Source organism: Aotus nancymaae, unplaced genomic scaffold (genome assembly GCF_030222135.1).
Source record: "Aotus nancymaae isolate 86718 unplaced genomic scaffold, 86718_ANA_hifiasm-v0.15.2.pri h1tg000053l, whole genome shotgun sequence".
NCBI classification, from domain to species: domain Eukaryota; kingdom Metazoa; phylum Chordata; class Mammalia; order Primates; family Aotidae; genus Aotus; species Aotus nancymaae.
Genome location: NW_026988467.1, coordinates 9,270,679 through 9,292,055, shown reverse-complemented (window position 1 = coordinate 9,292,055; position 21,377 = coordinate 9,270,679). Strand labels below are relative to the sequence as shown.

The 21,377-nt window shown below is 48.4% G+C and overlaps 1 protein-coding gene across 2 annotated transcripts in view; it reads right to left on the bottom strand.

The window, feature by feature from the left end:
- The window catches only part of TNFRSF8 (TNF receptor superfamily member 8), a 55,442-nt gene extending 34,065 nt beyond the window's left edge, over window positions 1-21,377 (bottom strand). Inside the window, exons 1-3 of one of the 2 annotated variants that reach the window (XM_064363726.1) lie at window positions 21,296-21,377; window positions 10,936-11,052; window positions 3,321-3,473 (exon numbers count right to left, since the gene is read on the bottom strand). In XM_064363726.1, the coding sequence (XP_064219796.1) occupies window positions 3,321-3,408 (88 nt within the window). In that variant the 5' untranslated portion in view covers window positions 3,409-3,473; window positions 10,936-11,052; window positions 21,296-21,377. Of the gene's footprint in view, window positions 1-3,320; window positions 3,474-10,935; window positions 11,053-21,295 lie in introns of those variants that run through there. The other variant, XM_064363725.1, reaches the window with a different exon arrangement.

Genomic DNA, 21,377 nt, shown 5'->3' with positions numbered 1-21,377 from the left:
GCAATGCTGACCTCTTGCGTTCCGTGGCACGGTGGGGTGGCGACACCTAAGCTTAGATATTTCCTGCTGTCTTTGCAGGTGATTTACCTCCCATCTCCGGACCTCGATTTCCACACCTGGAAAACAGGGCTAATACTGTCTGCCTTAGGGAGATTTGAGAATTTTAGGAAAGAGAGCCAGTGAGGCTTAGCTGATTGGAGGCAGAAACTGCTTTCCATTTTATAGCTGGAAAAAAACAAGCCCTGAGCGCTGCCCCATGGGTGAGTCCACAGGGGATCCCGGAGATGAACCAGGGTTTGGCAGCCGAGATTAGAACACTTCTAAAGCAGTGCCAGCCAACAGAAATATGTGAGTCACACATGTCAGCTCAAATATTCTAGGAGCCACATTTAAAAAGGTAAAAAGAAATAAGTGGAATTAATTTTCATAGTATATTTATTTCACCCAATATATCTAAAATATCATGTTTGCAGGCAATCAGTATAAAAAATAATTATATTCTTGTTTATACTGTTTTTGAAATCCAGTGCATAATATACACAGCACTTCTCAATGCAGACGTAGCTGCATTTTAAAAAAATTTTTTATTGCTTTGTGTTTTTGTTTTGTTCTGTTTTTGAAATGGAGTCTCACTCTGTCATCCAGGCTGGAGTGCAGTGGCATGATCTCAGCTCACTGCAACCTGTGCCTCCGGGTTCAAGCGATTCTCCTGCCTCAGCCTCCTGCGTATCTGGGACTACAGGAATGCGCCACCACGTCTGGCTAATTTTTGTATTTTTAGTAGAGACGGGGTTTCACCATATTGGTCAGGCTGGTCTTGAACTCCTGACCTCATGATCCGTTCTCAATGGCCTCCCAAAGTGCTGGGATCACAGGCCTGAGCCACTGAGCCCAGCCCCTAGCTGCATTTTAAGTGAATGGCCACATAGGGCGGGCCAGTAGCACCGCATTGGGTAGCAAAGGGAGGCCTCTGGCGCCGCCGTGTGGCAGTCTCAGGAACACTGCCCAGACAGTCCCTCCAGCCAGAAGCCTCGCCTGGAACAACCGGACTCCAGAGATGCAAGTTTCTGAGCTGGAAACTTTTCGGAAGTTTGGCCTTTTTGGAGAGGCCCCCAAGGCCTTCAGTTACACCTCCTCATCTGACAGATGGGGAGACTGAGGTCCAGAGACAGGTGGGAGCACGGCCCACAGTTGCAAATCTTTGCAAAACCCTAGGTATCTGCTGCCACGTCCACCCCAGCACTCGCCCTGCCTGTGGGTGGAGGACTTCATCATTTCCTTAGCACAGCACTCTCCCCTGACCCAAGGGGAATTCGACCAGATCTGAATCCACCCACCCCCCAGCTTGGATCTCCCTGTCAGGTGCCCCCATACCTTGATTCAGCGAATCTCTATGGGGAGCAGATGCCATGCCTAGCGTTTGACCGGGCGGTGGGGAGATGCTGAGGAACACCCTGGGCATGGTCTTTGCCCTCGGGAAGGTTCCAGCCAGGGAGGGAGACAGGCATTGATCAAACCACGAGACAGAGAGAGAGGTAGGCATGCACACTTGCGAAGGACACGGTGCTGCCAGCTTCCCTGGCGAGAGGCCAGGGGAGGCCTCCTGAGGAAGTGGGATGGAGAGCTCAGGGCAGAGTAGGATTTGACTAAGTGAATGGAGAGGGAAGGGTGTCCCCGGCAGAGAGAACAGCGTGTGCAGAGGCCGGGTGGGACAGAGAGCGCACAGGTCCATCCACCCGGAAGAAGGGCAGCCGAGGTGGAGCGCAGAGAGTGAGGGGTTGGGGCTGAGAGCTGAGGCTGGGAGAAAGGAGGGGGCTGTGATCCTGGGAAGATGGAGTAGACACCCTTTTCCCTCTTCCTCCAGCTAAGAACTGCTAAACGCCCTGGACATTATGTACCAAATAAATGTAAGAAGACTCTGAAAGACGAAGAGAAGAAGGCAAGTCGACTGGGGGCCTTGGGACCTGAAGAATGACTAGTGCTGAGTCCCTGGAGTTTCTTTTTTTTTTTTGAGACTGAGTTTCACTCTTGTCACCTAGACTGGAACGCAATGGCACGATCTCGGCTCACTGCCACCTGCAACCTCTGACTCCCAGGTTCAAGTGATGCTCCTGCCTCAGCCTCCTGAGTAGCTGGGATGACAGGCACCTGCTACCACGCCTGGCTAATTTTTGTATTTTTAGTAGAGACGGGGTTTCTCCATGTTGGCCAGGCTGGTCTTGAACTCCTGACCTCAAGTGATCCACCTGCCTCAGCCTCCCAAAGTGCTGGGATTACTGGCATAAGCCACCATGCCTGGCCTTGGGTCCTTATCTTTAGAGTAACGGGAAGATACTGAAGCATTTCAGGTATATACGTGTGTGTGGCTGGGGAGGGAGACAGAGAGGATCAAATCCAGATTTGGTTTTGCGAGGGTCATTCTGGCTGTCTGCCATGGGGCTGGATAAGAGAAGGAATTAGGGGTGAGAAGATGGAGTCCTGTAACTGTCTACAGGACTCGAGGATGGCTGGCTGTGAGGGACGAGGGAAAGGGGGAGGAAGAGGAGGGGCAGGCAATGGTGGCGATGGGGGAGACTGCCAATCCCCCGGTGTGCACAGCAGGGCATGGGACTCCAGAGAAGGACCCGGTTGGGGGAGGGGTCACAGGCTCCAGGGTGGCCCTTTCCAGGGGACACAGGGCTGCCTCTGAGCCCATCTCCCTGCTCCATGTACCCGCAGCTGCGGCACCCATTCTGTGCTGCGCTCCAAGACCACCCACTCCTCATGCCTCCCTTCTGGAAGATGGTCCTAACGCCGCCCAGACAGGTTCTGTGGCCCATACCCCTCTCTGGTTATGAGCAGCCCCGACACCTTGCACTATCAGAAAAGTAGAAGTCAGAGAGGTAAGAAGCTTGTCTGAGATCACACGGTAAGTTGGAAAAGAAACCCATGTTTCTCCAGTCTGGAGCCTGGGGCTCGATCTCTCAGCACCTCTAACTCCCAAAGCCCTGAATCTGAAAGCGGGAAGCCAACTCCCAGGACAGAGATTTCAGGGTCGCTTCTTGCTTATGAGGCATCAGATAACTTCTGCCTTGAGCCTCAAACCAACCAAGACCTCCTGCAGCCAGGTCTATGCCAGGAAACAGCAGGGTCTCTCTTTGCCTGGAACACAAGGTTGGGGAGGGCAGCAGAGGCGCTGGGTGCTGGGCACATCCCTGGGCCATGGCAGAAGGAGCCTCCAGGAAGCGGGAGATCGGATGTCAATAGTGCACTGGGGTGGGCGGAAGGTGAGGTGGTAATGGCATAGGTCTCCGTGCTGGGCCGAGGGTGGGGACACTGACCTGGGAACTTGACAATCATCCCTGCTGGGCAGACGGAGTGGAGGAAGCAGCGGGCACAGGAGTTGACGGCAGACACGGCACAGAACATGCCAGGTCGACACTCGCAGACACGGGAGGAGTTCCACGCACACGGCCTCTTCTCCACGAGGTCATCTAAGGGACACAGACAGGGGTCACAGAGGGGAACAGGAGGAAGGCATCTCTCCGGAGAGCTCTTGAGATGAGGAGGAGAGGGCAGGCAGAGTCCGGAATGCAGCTTCCACCTCCCAGCGCACCCCCCGGTGATTACTAACAATTGGATTAAAAATAAAAACAAATTAATGTACCAATTTTTTAAATGGAAAAAAAAGGCATGGAGGACACTTAGATGCCTATTGCTAAATGGAAGACACCAGTCTGAAAAAGCGACACACTCTGACTCCAACTACACGACATTTCTGGAAAAGACAAAACTATTGAGACAGCAAAAAGATCAGTAGCCAGAGGTTCAGGGGGAGGGAGAGGTGAACCGATGCGCTCAGCGCACATTCAGGGCAGTGCAACTATTCTAGACGCCACTGTGATGGTGGCTACGCATCATCATCCGTTTGTCCAAAGCCTAGAATCTGCAACAGCAAGAGTGAGCCCTGATGTCAACTACGGACTCCAGTTAGTAACAGTAACGCATCCCTATCAGGTCATCAGTTCTAACGACTGTGCACACAAATGTAAGGCATGGTGGCTCACACCTTTAATCCCAGCACTTTAGGAGCCCGAGGCAGAAGGATCATTTGCCCTCACGAATTCCAGACCAGCCTGGGCGATATGGCGAAATCCCATCTCTACAAAAAAATAGAAAAATTAGCCAGGCATGGTAGCACGCGCCTGTAGTCTCAGCTACTTGGGAGGCTGAGACGGGAGGATCGCTTGAGCCCAGGAGGTTGAGGCTGCAGTGAGCTGTGATTGTACCACTGCACTCTAACCTGGGCAACAGAGTGATGTCCTGTTTCAAATAAATAAATAAATAGGAGAAACTGCGGGAGAGTGGGAAGGGAGTAGAGGGTAGATGGGAACTCTGTATTCTCTGTTTCATTTTTCCTGTAAACCTAAAATGCTCTAAGAAATAGTGTATTAATTTTTTTTTTTAGACAGAGTCTCACTCCGTCACCCAGACTGGAGTACAGTGGCGCAATCTCAGCTCACTGCAGCCTCTCCCTCCCAGGTTCAAGCAATTCTCCTGCCTCAGCCTCCTGAGTAGGTGGGATTACAGACATGCGCCACCATGTCCAACTAATTTTTTGTATTTTTAATAGAGATGGGATTTCACCATGTTGCCCAGACTAGTCTCAAACTCCTGAGCTCAGGTGATCCATCCGCCTCGGTCTCCCAAAGTGCTGGGATTATAGGCGTGAGCCACTGCACCCAGCCAGAAATAGTTTATTAATTTTTTTAATGGATAAAGAGTTGGAATAGACATTTCTCTACAGAAGATACACACATGGCCAATAAACACATGAAAAATGCTCAATACCATTAGATGTTAGGGAAATGCAAATCAAAATCACAATGAGATACCACTTCATATCCACTAGAATGACTAGAATCAAAAAGACAGTTAATAACACGTGTTGGCAGGAAAAGCAGGAAATCAGAGGTTGGCTAACAGACATAAAAAGTAAAGCTAGGCTGGGCGTGGTGACTCACGCTTGTAATCCCAGCACTTTGGGAGGCCAAGGCAGGCAAATCACCTGAGATCAGGAGTTCGAGACCAGCCTGGCCAACATGGTGAAACCCCGCCTCTACTAAAAAATTTAAAAATCAGCTGGGTGTGGTGGGCACCTGTAATCCCAGCTACTCAGGAGGCTGAGAAAGGAGAATTGCTTGAACCCGGGAGGCAGAGGTTGCAGTGAGCAGAGATTACACCACTTCACTCTGGCCTGGGCGAAAGAGCAAGACTCAATCTCAAAAAAAAAAAAAAAAAAATCACTGGTAAAAATAATAATTAATGTGCAACAGGCTTGGAGACTAAGAAGGGGCAACCCTGGCAGATTAGAAACGAAGACAACTCCCTGAAATACGGAAGGCAGAGGACAGACAAGACCAGAGCAAAGGAGACCACAGCCCAGAATATAGCCAAGAGAAACTCACTGAAGAGAGGGGAGAGGTGCCAGGTAGCTCCTCATCTACTCATGCCACACAGCAGAGGCCACGCATCTCCCACAGAGAGACTTCTGTAGCCCCACCTCAGCCCCATGGTCCTCAGAGGTGGGTTCCAGAAGCCCCATTTGCAGTCTGCCCACATCATGAGACACGACGTGCACAGAACCGAAAGTCACCAAACATCAGAGGAAAACCAGCCCCAAGGAAGAGGAGTTCTGAATGCAAAGAGAACCCACACTCAAGGAGGCAGAAAAGAGAGAGAACAGAGCGAAACATTAGCAACGATGCATTCACGCACCACAGAGCAGCACTTCTGCCAGTGATGGACGGCGTACGTGACGATGGCCCCATAAGATTATAACGGAGCTGAAAAATCCCTGTTGCCTAGTGAGGTCATAGTCATAGCAGTGACGTAGCACACGCATTACTCCCGTGTTGGTGGAGACGTTGGTGTAAATGAACCCACCGCACTGCCAGTGGTATAAAAGTGCTGCATAGCACATGCAACTGTGGGTAGTACGTAATACTTGATAATGATATAAACAGCTACGTTGCTGGTTTATGCACTTACCGTACTATACTTTCTATCATTTTGTTTTTGAAACAGGGTCTTGCTTTATTGCCCAGGCTAGAGTGCCGTGGCACGATCACGGCTCACTGCAACCTCAACCTCCTGGGCTCAAGCAGTCCTCCCGCCTCAGCCTCCTGCGAGCTGAGGCTACAGGCACATGCCACCATGCTCAGATAATTTATTTTATTTTTGGTAGAGATGGGAGTCACACTGTGTTGCTCAGGCTGGTCTCAAACTCCTGGCCTCAAGCGATCCTCCCAGCCTGGCCTCCCAAAATGCTGGGATTGCAGGTGTGAGCCACCAAGCCGAGCCTTATCATTATATTAGAGTGTACTCCTTCTACTTATTAAAAAAAACAGTTAACTGTAATATCGCCTCAGGTAGGTCCTTCTGAAGGCATCCAGAAGACACTGTCATCATCATAGGAAGTGACACTCCATGTGTTTTACTGCCCCTGAAGACTTTCCAATGGGACAAGATTCTCTTTTTTTTTTTTTGAGACAGAGTCTCATTCTGTCACCCAGAATGGAGTACAGTGGCATGATCTCGGCTCACTACAACCTCCACCTCCCAGGTTCAAGTGATTCTCCTGCCTCAGCCTCCCAAGTAGCTGGGATTACTGGCACATGCCACCACACCCGGCTAATTTTTATATTTTTAGTAGACATAGGGTTTCACCATGTTGGCCAGGCTGGTCTCAAACTCCTGACCTCAAGTGATCCACCCACCTCAGCCTCCCCAAAATGCCGGAATTACAGGCATGAGCCACCACTCCCAGCCAATGGGACAAGATTCAGAAAAAGGAAAACTGATTCCGATTATCCTGACTCTGTGTAGGCTTTGGATAATGGAGGTGCTTGTGTCTCAGCTTTTAATTTAAAAATGTTAAATAAAATAAAAAAATTTAAAAATAGAAAAAAGTATATTGAATAAGGCTATAAAGAAAGAAAATATTTCTGTACAGCTGTACAATGTGTTTGTGCTTTAAGCTAAGTGTTATTCCAAGAGCCAAAAATTTTAAAAGTTGAAGTTTATAAAGTGAAAAAGTTACAGTAAGCTGTTTAATATATTGCTGAAGAAAAAAATATGTCTCATACATATAGTGTAGCCTAAGTGAGCACTGTTTCTGAAGTCTACAGTAGTATACGGTAATGCCCTAGGCCTTCGCATCCCCTCACCACTCACTCATTCACTCGCCCAGAGCAACTTCCCATCCTGCAAGCTCCATTCACAGTAAATGCCCTGTACAAGCGTGCCATTTTTTATCTTTTATATCGTATTTTTACTGCACTTTTTCTGTTTAGATTTTTTTTTTTTTTTTTGCTTGTTTTTGTTTTTGTTTCTTGTTTTTCTGAGATGGAATCTTGCTCTGTCACCCAGGCTGGAGTGCAGTGGCGCGATCTCGGCTGACTACATTCTCTGCCTCCCGGGTTCAAGCAATTCTCTGCCTCAGCCTTCCAAGTAGCTGGGATTACAGGCACCCGCCACCATGCCCGGCTAACCTTTTGTATTTTTAGTAGAGATGGGGTTTTACCATCTTGGCCAGGCTGGTCTTGAACTCCTGACCTTGTGATTCACCCACTTGGTCTCCCAAAGTGCTGGGATTATAGGCATGAACCACGGCACCTAGCCTTAGATACATTTAGATACACAAACACTTACCATTGTGTCACAGTTACCTACAGTATTCGGAACAGTCACGTGCTGTGCAGACGTGTAGCTTAGGAGCAAAAGGATCTGCCATCGAGCCTAGGTACGCAATAGGCTGCACCGCCTAGGTGTGTGTAAGTGCACAACTCTAGGATGTTTGCACAATGACAAAATTGCCTAATGACACATTTGTCAGAATGTATTCCTGTCATTAAGCAATACACGACTATAATTTATATCCTCAGAGACACACACAAAAAATATGTGGCATGCACCTGTAGCCCCAGCTACTCGGGAGGCTGAGGCAGGAGGAACACTTGAGCCCTGGAGTTTAAGGCCAGCCTGGACAACAAAGCGAGACCCTGTCTTAACATGTAAAGATAAGAAACTGGGCCGGGCACAGTGGCTCACGCCTGTCATCCCAACACTTTGGGAGGCTGAAGTAGGTGGATCACAGGAGTTGGAGACCAGCCTGGCCAACATGATGAAACCTCATCTCTACTAAAAATACAAAAATTAGCCGGGCATGGTGGTGTGTGCCTGTAATCTCAGCTACTCAGGAGGCTGAGGCATGAGAATTGCTTGAACCCAGGAGGCAGAGGTTGTGGCGAGACATGATCGCACCACTGCACTCCAGCCTGGGCAACAGAGTCAGACTACATCTCAAAAAGAAAAGAAAAATACAGGCAACAGACAAGTATCCTCAAACATGAAAGAACTCAGGGAATATTGCAAAGACCAGCCCTTCTTGAAAAATCCACCTGACAGTGAAATCCAGTCACTCAAGTGATGAATCAAAGTGAAAAACTCAGGAATGGAGAAGCTGTAGCAAATAAACTCATCATGAATCATAAAAAAATTTAAGGCTAACATGCCAAGGGACTTATGGGTGCAGAAGAGAACATAAACATTATAGATAATGACAAATTAAAAACTGTGTAAGCAATAAAAGGTCGAGGATGCAGAGGTGGGGAAAATTATTCTGTCCTTCGTTACAGGGAGCCGATCTATTCTCTACTGTCCAAAACTCAAAATAAGTAGATTGTGACTTTACTGCAAGAGACAGTAGTTCCTGAAATGATTATTAACCACTTACTGATTTTCATAACCTCCTTTCTTAATTTTATCGGGTTTTTCTCTTTTTACAGGAACTGCAATATATTTTGCTGAAAATACATTAATCTGACTGGGGTTTGGCATTCTCCTATTTCACTTGAGTCTCTCCTTTTTCTGATACTTTTGATTAAAATTAAATGTCATTTTAATGCCATAAATAATATGTTGCCATTCTCTTAAGATTCCTTCTTTGTATGTGTGTACAGGCTGTCTGGTTATTAACCTACCTATCTCTATACAGAGAGGTAGAGAGGCATGTCTACATCTAATGATAATAGTAGTTAGCTCCAGATGGAGGGTTGGGGAGGACAATGTTTATTTTTTTCCTTATACTCTCTTTATTGTTTGAATTTTTAATAATACCTGCTTATAATTTTCATTTCATAAAATGCAGTCATTACTTTTAGAAATTCAAAGATATGCCAGAGAAATGCTAATGTAAAGAAAGAAGAAATGGCAGTATTATTATATTATTACTTGTCTTTCTTTTTAACCTTTGCTATTTCTTCCAGGAAGGAATAGTAATATTAATGCCAAACAAACGTGAAACTAAGGGAGAAGACATCACAAGGCGTGGAGAGACATAGTCACGTGGATAAAAAGCCCAACCCACCAAAAAACCATAATATTCATGAACATTTATGCACCTAATAACATAGCTTTGACATATATCAGGCAAAAATAGAACGCAACGAAAATCTAATGGATGAGGCCGGGCGCAGTGACTCACGCCTGTAATCCAGCACTTTGGGAAGCTGAGGCGGGTGGATCACGAGGTCAAGAGATCAAGACCATCCTGGTCAACATGGTGAAACCCCGTCTCTACTAAAAATACAAAAAATTAGCTGGGCATGGTGGCGTGTGCCTGTAATCCCAGCTACTCAGGAGGCTGAGGCAGGAGAATTGCCTGAACCCAGAAGGTGGAGGTTGCAGTGAGCCAAGAAAATCTAATGGATGAACAAGTATACTGGGAGATAAGATTTTAACACATCTGTCTCAGAAATAAAGTGATATCTTGAGTTAGAATGTAACTAAAAGAAAAAAAAAGAAATAAAGGTGATAAAAGTAAATAAGAGCACATATATCTCCACTGCTCTTATGAAAAAAAGAAAACAGAGCACATATAATTTAAAAAACACAATTAACAAACTTAACCTAATAGACATATAGAGAACTTTATATGCAAGAAACAGAATACACATTTTAAAACACCCACACACTGAACACTCTGAAAAAATGTGATCATTGAGTATTTATTAGACCACAAAAGGATCTCAACAAATTTCCCCCACCCTACCCCCCAAAAAAACTCACACAAAAATAAACACCAGATAGCACACAGACCACATTCTCTAACCGTAATAAGAAACTAATAATAAAAGGCCATATTGAAACAGTTTTCCTGGAAGTCCCGTGGTCTTAGAAAAAGAACACAGCTCTTGGTGTCAGGCCACAATTCAAACTCCAGTTCTGCCGCTTACCAGAGTTGTTGCTTTTTTTTTTTTTTTTTTGAGACAGAGTCTCAATCTGTCACCAGGCTGGAGCGTAGCAGTGCAATCTTGGCTCACTGCAACCTCTGCCTCCCAGGTTCCAGTAATTCTCCTGCCTCAGCCTCCCGAGTAGCTGGGACTACAGGCGACCACCACCACACCCAGCTAATCTTTGTATTTTTAGTGGAGATGGGGTTTCACCATGTTGGCCAGGATGGTCTCAATCTCTTGACCACAGGTGATCCACCCGCCTTGGCCTCCCAAAATGCTGGGATTATGGGCATGAGCCACCACGCCTGGCCGAGTTTTGTAACTTTAAAAAGGCCCTTAACCCCACTATCCTCAAATTCCTCATTGTAAAGGAAGGATAAGCAAGGAATCCTCCCTAGGACTGTGGTGAGGAGTAAACTCAAAAAAATGTGAGTCCTCTTCTTCAGGAAACATGGTAAGTCTCGTGAAAGTACAGATGCAAAAGGTCATGGCTGACATCAAGTCAAAATGCAGAGAGGTAAACTGAGGTACCAGGAGGACAATTCAGAGAACAAACATCAAATCATGATGCACTCCACCTTCCAGATTCTTCACCTCTCCTCTGAGGACCCCTTATGCTCCCTAGAAGAAGGCCCTGGAGAGAGAACAAGCCCCTTACCTCGAGAACAGCTCACGCAGGCTGTGCAGCGGCCGGCCTCATTCAGGTGGTAGTCAGGCTCACACTGCTTCCTGCAGTCAGCAGACCTCTGTGGGCACTGCTGTGTCGGGAACAGCCCTGAGGAAAGAGATAGAGAAACTCCAAGCCAAGCTGACTTAGCAAAGGCCTTAGGACCCAAGCTCTGCCCCACACCTCTCATCCCTGAAGCCCCTCCCAGCTCCATCTCCAACCCCAGAAATGTGTCAGTCCAATTCCCGTGTTGTAGACGGAGGCCCTGACACACAGGAGGGGTAGCCCTAGCCTAAGGTCACCTGGCAGGCAAGGAAAAGCAACAATTATAGAGAAAAGCTGGACCTGGGATTCTAGGGCTGCCATTTGCCAAGTTACAATGACCTTGTCAGCACTATTTGTGTGTGTGGGGGGGGTGCATAGTAAGTGTATATATTTAGCACTAGTAAGTTACTATAGGACTTCTGTCCTACTGTTCTCGAAAGGACTGAATGGACGATGAGGATAAATATGTGTAAAGTACTTCAGCAGTCCCTGGCACCCAACAAGCACTATATAAGCGCTGGCTGTCATCATTCTCTGCAGGGGTCTTCTTATCTCACTACAGGAATTAGGGAAGCCATAACTTTAGACCATGAAAGTCTAGACCAAGCTTGTCCAACCTAAGAGAGTCCGTGTTTGGCCTAGGATGGTTTTCAATGAGACCCAACACAAATTCATAAACTTTCTTAAAACATTATGAGATTTGTTGTGTGCATGTGTGATTCTTTTTTTTTCTTTAAGCTCATCAGCTATAAGCTAAAACACTATCCTTGGTGTTAGTCTAAATTCACTTCTTCCACACTAACACTTCTTCCAATGTGGCCCAGGGAAGACAAAAGATTAGACACCCCTGCCAGGAGGGCCCTAATTCAGCCTGATTTAGAGATAAACAAGTCACCCAGCAATCGCTGCCTACCTTGCTTCCAGGATGAGCACGTGACCCAAGCAGGCCAATCAGAATACTTCTTTCCATCAATATAATTGGCTCAGGATTGGCTCAGGACAAGCAAGCCAATCAGAGCCCTCCATGTTCCTCACCACTGTGATTGGTTTAGCATGGGCACATGACCCAGGCATGCCAGCCAATAAACCTCATCTCTGAGAATTGCACAAAAGCAATCCAGAAGGATGTCCTCTCTTTATCTACTGGATTCCTGGCTGAAAGGGCCGAGTAAGTCTAGAGCTACCCAGGTCATCACTGCCTAAGCGTGGGCATGGTATGGACAGGACTTGCCTAAGAAGGAGGTGACTCAAAAGCCAGCAGAAGCCAGAGCTGGAGAGAAATGGGCTCCTGAGGACATCATTCAAACATCCGAATGTAGGGTACCCATGGACTTCTCTGTGATGGAGCCAATTATTTCTCTTTGTCTTATTTGAGCCCTTCTGCCAGTTACAATGAAAATAATCTAGACTGGGGGTTCCAAATATTTCTTGTGCCCCTAATCATTCTAAGAAAGCCTTGTGTACACTGCATAGAATCATAAATTCCTAAATAAAATATTTAGGAATACAGAGGAATCCAACTATATTGGAATATGGTTATCAAAGCATTAAATAAAATAACATAGGATATAGTAACGTGATTCTTTGTAAACCTGTTAAATAATAAGGTAAAATAACTCCATAGTTTCAAAGCAGTGATGAGACCAAACAATATTTCATGACATCTGCAGTCACTGTATCATAATATGAGAACATCCATGATTTCCGCTGGTGACAAAGCTGTGTACTGCAATTACCACTGTGCTTTGTTGCCTTAAGTCATAATAGAAGGAATTCATAAGGGAATTTTAGCTAGAGGCTAATTAAAATAAGTGAATCCATTCAGGCTCATGGTCCCCGTGAAATCTGCCTTTGAGAGTCCATAGGCCCCAGGGTAAGAGCCTCTGCCCTAGAACAACATGCAAGAACCTCTCAAAAATACTAGCTTTCTGGCGGTCACTCTCTAACTCAGACACTTCAGTAGTTCCCCAGTAGGCTTTCCAAGAGGTCAATCTGACCCTATCACTCCTTGCTGAAAACTTGCAAAAACTTTCTCAAGGCCCCCAGGATGGGTCCTTACCATGGCTAGTGAGGTTCAGCTCACCCATGTTCCCCTTGTCCTTTCATCTCTAGCCACACCAGCATCTCCCTGTTCCCTAAAAGGGCCATGCTCCCTTCCGCCACCCCAGGGCCTTTGCACAAGCTGGTCCTCTGCCAGGAATGCTCCTCTCCCCTAGTAACTCCCACTCAGACTTTACATCATCATCAAAGCATCACTGCCTCAGAGCCTTGGTCGGGATCCCCAATAAAAACAAAGACTCATATTCCTTGCCCTTCAACACCTAACTGATGTAATCACAGATTTATTTGTAAGCTCAATCTTCACAGTATCTAAATTCCCCATAAGAATGTCAGCTCTGCCAGGTGCAGTGACTCACACCTGTAATCCCAACACTTTTGGAGGCCAAGGCGGGCAGATCATTTGAGGTCAGGAGTTTGAAACCAGCCTAACCAACATGGTGAAAACCCATCTCTACTAAAAATACAAAAATTAGCCAGGTGTGGTTATGCTCGCCTATAATTCCAGCTACTTGGGAGGCTGACGTAGGAGAATCACTTGAAACCGGGAGGCAGGAGTTGCAGTGACCGGAGATAGTGCCACTGCACTCCAGCCTGGGTAACAAAGAAAGATTCTGTCTCAAAAAAAAAAAAAAGTCCAGGCATGGTGGCTCACACCTGTAATCCCAGCACTTTGGGAGGCTGAGGCAGACGGATCATGAGATCAAGAGATGGAGACCATCCTGGCCAACATGGTAAAACCCCATCTCTACTAAAACTAAAAAATTTAGCTGGGCGTGGTTATTCATGCCTGTAGTCCCAGCTACCTGGGAGGCTAAGGCAGGAGAATGTCTTGAACCCAGGAGGCAGAGGTTGCAGTGAGCAGAGATAGCGCCACTGCACTCTAGTCTGGCAACAGAGCGAGACTCCTCTCAAAAAAAAAAAAAGTCAGCTCCTTGAGGATGAGTCTTTCCACTTCCGCTCACCAATGATTCCTCTATCATAGGGCCTCACACACATTTCATTAATACATGTTCTGCCAACCTAATTAATATGGCCTTCCCCAGCCTCACACCGCTGCATCTGCACCTTCCCAGTCTACCATTATATTACATTGCTCACTTCATGCACCCTCTACTGCAGCCAATCTGGGCACCTTGATCTTTTCCTTAACACCCCTCATACGTCCTGAATGTTGATATGAATTAAATTGTATCTCCCCAAAAAAGATAACCTAGAGTCCTAACCCCCGGTACCTCAGAATGTGACTTTATTTGGAGATAGGGGTTTTAAAGAGGCAATCCAGTTAACATGAAGTCACTAGGGTGGACCTAATCCAATATGACTGGTATTCTCATGAAAAGGGGAAATTTAGCAGGTGTGGTGGCTTGCGCTTGTAATCCCAGCACTTTGGGAGGCCGAGGCAGGTGGACCACCTGAGGTCAGGAGTTCGAGACCACCCTGGCCAACATAGTGAAACCCCATCTCTACTAAAAATACAAAAATTAGACAGGCGTGGTGGTGTGCGCCTGTAGTCTTAGCTACTCAGGAGGCTGGGGCAGGACAATCACTTGAACCTGGGAAGTGGAGATTGCAGTGAGCTGAGATCATGCCACTGCACTCCAGCTTGGGTGACAGAGGAAGACTTTGTCTCAGAAAAAAAAAAGAAAAAAAAAAAAGAGTGGGTGGATGGGTGGGTGGATGGATAGATGGGTGGATGAGTAGGTTATTGGGTGAATAGATGAATGAGTGAATGTGTGGGTGAATAGATAAATGAGTAGGTGGATGGGTGGGTGGGTGGGTGGATGGATGAGGGGGTGCGTGGATGCATGGATGAGTGGGTGGGTGAATGGATAAATGAGTAGGTGGATGAGTGGGTGGGTGGATGGATGAGAGGGTGAGTGGATGGATGAGTGGGTGAGTAAATGGATGAGTGGATGGATGGATGGATGGGTGGATGGAGGAAGGGTGGATGGGTGGATGGGTGGGTGAATGGATAAATGAGTAGGTGGACGAGTGGGTGGGTGGATGAATGAGTGGGTGGATGGATGGATGAGTGGGTGGGTGGATGAATGAGTGGGTGACTGGATGGATGAGTAGGTGAGTGGATGGAAGAGTGGGTGACTGGATGGATGAGTGGGTGACTGGATGGATGAGTGGGTGAGTAAATGGATGAGTGGATGGATGGATGGATGGTTGAATGGATGGATGGGAGAAGGGTGGATAGGTGGGTAGATGGGTGAATGGATGGATGAGTGAGTGGGTGGGTGAATGGATAAATGAGTAGGTAGATGAGTGGGTGGGTGGATGGATGAGAGGGTGAGTGGATGGATGAGTGGGTGAGTAAATGGATGAGTGGATGGATGGATGGACGGGTGGATGGAGGAAGGGTGGATGGGTGGATGGGTGGGTAGATGGGTGAATGGATGGATGAGTGAGTGGGTGGGTGAATGGATAAATGAGTAGGTGTACGAGTGGGTGGGTGGATGAATGAGTGGGTGGATGGATGGATGAGTGGGTAGGTGGATGAATGAGTGGGTGACTGGATGGATGAGTGGGTAAATAAATGGATGAGTGGATGGATGGATAGGGGAAGGGTGGATGGGTTGGTAGATGTGTGAGTGGATGGATGAGTGAGTGGGTGGGTGAATGGATAAATGAGTAGGTGGATGAGTGGGGGTGACTGGATAGATGAGTGGGTGACTGAATGGATGAATGGGTGGGTGGATGGATGATGGATGAATGGATGGATGGATAGATGGGGGAAAATGGATGAGTGAGTAGACAGGTAGATGGGTAGATGGATGGGTAGATGGATGGATGGATGGGTGGGGAAGGGTGGATGGATGGATAGATGGATGGATGGATGGATGCAGACCAGTGGTATAGGGGCTTTTCCTCACTATAAGCTCCCATTCTTCCTCCTTTGAAACTATCTTAGCACAGATACCCTCTGAAGTATCAGATATATATAAGCATGTCACCTCCTCTACAGTAGGTAAGCTCCCAGGGGGCAGGACCTTGTCCTTCTCACCCCGAAAGAACCCTATATACAACACAGCTCAATAAATGCTTGCTGTACTGGGCCAGTCCTAATTCCTTCTACTGCCTTCCATTTCCTCCCTCCCAGCCCACATACTTCCTCCTACACAAAAGAACCCTGGTGCATTTTTCAGGCTGAAATAAAGACAAGACTAGGATGAACCTGTGAGTGAGGGGAGCAGGTGAGCGAGGCTGGTCTGACTTCAGCAGAGGGAGGTGCCAGGGGGACAATGGAAGCTTGGCCCTGTGAGGCAGGGGCTGGCTGTCACAGAAGAGTGTGCTGGGCAAGCCAGACATACTCATTCATTTATCCATTTTTTCAAAAATCGAGAACCTACTATGTGCCAAGCTCTGGGCTCTGGGCTGAGGGTCCTGCAGGAAGACGATAGACAAGTCATGATACGTGGAAGGAGTGTTCGGAAAGTGGAACCATGGGAGACACCAGGAGCACAGAGCCCAGACCTTTGAGCTTGCTTGGGGTCAGGGAGGGTCCATACTAAGCGGAGAATGAGGAATGCAGAGGTGAGTCAAGCACACAGGGACGGCGGGAGGGCAGGAGGTGCTGTGAAGAGGCTCTGCTGGGACAGTGTCAGAGGGCACAGGGGACCCACACACTCAGCTGAAGCCCAAGATGAAGAGGGATGGGGGGGTGGTGCCAGCAGGGGCAGCAGCTGTCACGCCAGGTAGGCGGGCCCATGTACAGAGCTGGGCTTTACCCAAAGGCAGCGGAAGCTAGGGGAACCCACAAACCCCCTCCTCCTCCTCCTAGCCCACGGAGGAACCCTCAGCTCCTGGGACAAGATGGGATACACCTGCCATGCTCCCTACCTCACACTTGGCCTGGCCTCACATCCTCCCCGCTGAACCTGGCCAGGTCTCCAACATCTACAGGGGAGACCCCTTCAGAGGGAAGGTGGAGAACAGGAAGGGCTCTGTAGCCACTGCATTAGCTCTTCACTCGTAACCTCTTCTGCCTCCCAAATTCGAGGCCTCAGGGGTTGGTATCAACTACGGCTAGACTTCGCTAGATGCGCACGTTCACGGCCCAGCTGAGCCACTGATTCGCACATAACCTTGAGCAAATCCCTGAACCCATCGACGTCCAAGTTTCCTCTCTGGGTTTCTTATCAGGATTGAAGGAACTAAGGTGGGTAAAGGGCCCAGCACAGTGGCCAGCACAGAGCGTGCGCCATTGGTGTGAATCACGGTCACTGTTATGAGTCAGTGAATGAGCTCCCCGTCACCGAGAGCATGTAAACAAAGGGCTGGGGACCTGATCTCATGAATGCCGGAGAAGGCATCACAGGCCTGGGTGCAAGGAGGGATTCGATGACATCTACACTTTTCAATCTCAAAGGTCTCTCAGCTTCCTTCCTCCACCAACCCGCCCACACGCAAACCCAGTCACACAGCTGAGTGCTGGCTGCAGATGGAGGGCAAAATGTCAAGAAATTTCCCCAAGAGATCAAAGAAGGGGTTTTTGTGGGTTTTTCATTTTTTCTCTCTGGCTTTCCAGAAGCACAAGGTCAATAAAACTCCAGTAAAATGTCCCACCTACCACACCAATATGGGGTGCTCAGCCCCAGCCAGTACTGGGCCTTGCAGAGGGGAAGTAGGGAAAAGGGACCCCCTCTTCCTAGGTCACAGCTTTTAAGTGGAGGGAGCCTGGGACCTGGGATGTCCTTTTCTGTCCATTCAGTCCCCATCAAGGCTCTGTCAGGCCGGGGTCGAACGGGCCAGAAGAGGATGAGAAGGAAGTCTCTTTCTCCCTGTGGCTGGGATTGTGGGTCCCACAAAAAACGAGAGCGCTGTGGCCACTCCTTTCCAGAGGGTAAAAACCCTGGTAAGCGGGCCCCAGGAGAACTGTGTGGGCGCCACCACCCGGCACCAGGCTAGCAAGGGAGGGCCTCATGGAGGAAGGGGTTCCAGGATTGCAGCAGGTAGGGACTGTGGAGAGGGCATCCCAGATGGGGACGGGCATGTCCAAATGCCCAGAGACTAGGCTGGTTGCAGCCGCTCACACCTGTAATCCCAGCACTTTGAGAGGCTGAGGCGGGCAGATCACTGGAGGTCAGGAGTTGGAGACCAGCCTGGCCAACATGGTGAAACCCCGTCTCTACTAAAAATACAAAAACTAGCTGGGTGTGGTGGCACGCGCCTGTAGTCCCAGCTACTTGAGAGGCTGAGGCAAGAGAACTGCTTGAACCTAAGAGGCAAAGGTTGCAGTGGGCTAAGATTGCACCGCTGCACTCTAGCCTGGGCAACAGAGCAAGACTCTATCTCTAATAAATACATAAATAAATGAAAAGTCCCAGAGACTTCAAAGCATGCAGCAGTTCCTGTAGAATAGCGAAGGGAGAAGCAGCTGGAAAGGTGAAAGATGATCCCGTCATAAGAATGAGAAGCCAGGCATGGTGGCTCACGCCTGTAATCCCAGCACTTTGGGTGGCCAAGATGGGCAGATCACCTGAGGTTAGGAGTTTGAGACGAGCCTGGCCAACACGGTAAAACCCTGTCTCTACTAAAAATACAAAAAATTAGCCGGGCGTGGCGGTCTGCACCTGTAATTCCAGCTACTCATGAGACTGAGGCAGGAGAATCACTTGAACCCAGGAAGCGGAGGCTGCAGTGAGCCAAGATCACACTACTGCACTCCAGCCTAGGCCACAGACCGAGATTCTATCTCAAAAAAAAAAAAAAGAAATAAATGTTTGTGGATGGGGGATGGATGGACAGATGGATGGATGGATGGATGGATGGGAAGATGGCCAGGAGAGGGGTGGGTGTATGGGTGGGGGGTAAAAGGGAGGATAATTGGAGGGATATGGGAAGGAGATGGTGCTATGGACTGAATTGTGTCCCCCACAAAGTTCATATGTTAAATGTGTTGAATCCCTAACCCCCAATGTGACTGTATTTGGAGATAGGACTTTTAGGAGATAATTAAGGTTAAATGAGGTCATAGGGATGGGGCCCTAATTCAATGAGATTGGTGGCCTTATGTGAAAAGGGGGAGAAAGAGAGAAAGATTTCCCCACCATGAGAAGACTGCCATCTGCAAGCCAAGAAGACAGCCCTCACCAGAAACCAAACCCTGCAAAAACCTTGATCTTGGACCTTCAAGCCTCCAGAACTGCAAGAAAATAAATGTCTATTGTTTAGGTCACCCAGGCTTCAGTATTTTGTTATGGCAGCCCCAGCAAACTCATATAGATGAGTGGATGGATGGGGACTGGATGGGAAGGAAAATGGAAAGGGGATGGGAGGGGGTGGGTTAGTGAGTGGTTGAAAAGACGGGTGGATGGGCAGGTACATGGATGGATGGGCGGGTGAGGGGGGCCAGGTACTTGGATGGGTGGGTGAGTGGCTGACCAGTGAAGCACGGAAAAAAGCAGGGGACCCACCTGATAGATCATTCAAAATCAACCCTCAACCAAAAATAAAAGCAAGAAAGTCCAATAGCATCCAACCCACTGCTTTCCCCCGCACAATGACTGCTTCAAATCATCGTTGGAAGTACAAACAAATCAAAATCAAATACAAAAACATCAAATTCTTTCCCAGAATGTTTCTCTCTGTCCTTTGGGGGCCTGAGCCCGAGTGGGGTCTGAATCTCGTGGCAGAGACGGACCCAGGTTCCCACCCAGCTCCAGTGGAATACCCCTGATGGCCATAGCCCATCACCACCCTCCAGACAGCACAGCTGGGAGGATTAGGTAATGGGTGGATGGGCCCCTCTGCCCGCAGACGATGCCCGCCCACTTGCAATGGCCTACCATCCTCAAAGCAAGAAGCAGCAAAGATGAACCAGACACACACAGACTTCCTCCCACCCTTACGAGCACAGCTAATGCTGATGTCCCCATGACACTCTCTGTTCCTGGAGGTCACAGACCACGGGGTATCATTATGTCCTGCCCCACCCATCTATGACCACTGGTTGTGCCTCGGGGTTTTTGATGATAACCACAGGGGCAGAAATGCCTCATGACCCTATTCCAGCTGCTCACCTCCTCGGGCCTCAGCATCACATGCAAAATGGGAAGAACACTCACCCCTGCTCCAGAAGGATTTCCTGGTAATCGACTAGAAGTCAGTCATGGTGCTGGGGGTGATCGAGTATTCCAGAAAGAGAGCTGTGGTCCAGAAGACCAGTCCCAGAGAAATCTATTGTCCAGGTTGTTCTGAGATAAATGTGTGTTCTGGGCTGGAGCAGTTAAGAACTGCAAAGGGGCCAGGTGCGGTGGCTCATGCTGTAATTACAGTGCTTTGGGCAGCTGAGGCAGGACTGATTGAGCCCAGGAGTTCAGGACCAGCCTGCGCAACATAGAGAGATCTTGTCTCTATTTTAAATTAATACAAAAAAAGAAAAAAGAGGCCAGGCGTGGTGGCTCACACCTATAATCCCAGCACTTTGGGAGGCTGAGGCAGGTGAATCACCTGAGGTCAGGAGTTCAAGACCATCCTGGCCAACATGGTGAAACCCTGTCTCTACTAAAAATAGAAAATTAGCCAGGTGTGGTGGTGCATGCCTGCAATCCCAGCTACTTGGGAGGCTGAGGCAGGAGAATCACCTGAACGAGGCGGAGGTTGCAGTGAGCTGAGATTGTGCCACTGCACTCCAGCCTGGGCAACAAGAGAGAAACTCCATCTCAAAAAAAGAAAGAAGGAAGGGAGGGAGGGAGGGAGGAGAACTGCAAAGGGCTTCCCGGCCCCAGAAATGAGGGGTGGTCAGGGGATGTTGACAGCCCAGGCTCTGAGGTCTCTGAGCCCCGACTCCAGCCCTAATCACTCCAGCATTTCCGAGCTCTGTGACCTTGGTCATCAAGAGAAGTGGCTGGAATTTAAGCTTGCCAAGCCCCAGTAACCTCATCTGCAAAATGAGTGTGATAAAGGGTAATTGCAAGCACTGAATGAGATGATACAGTGCATATAAAGGTCTCGGACTCATGGATAGTAAGTGTCCAATAAGGGGCAGCCCTCGGTTAAAAATAAAGACTCACAGAGATGGACTTTCCTGTGGCAGCACAAACACAGTCTCAATCCTACAGCCCTAGCCTTCCGAGAGAGTCTCTGGACTCTGCGACGCAGGGAACGATCTGCAGAAACTGCAGCCAGTTATGACCATGATGGTTGGCCACCATTTCCCCACTCATCAATCCCCCCAGAGGGTCATCCATTAAGGACAAACTTCCCCCTTGTCCCCACCTCCATCGCCCCCACTCACCCTCGGGGCATCGGTAGCAGCACCTTCTGATGCTCTCGTTGTAGTAGTGGCCGGGGTTTCCACAGGTGTCCTTGAAGGGTCG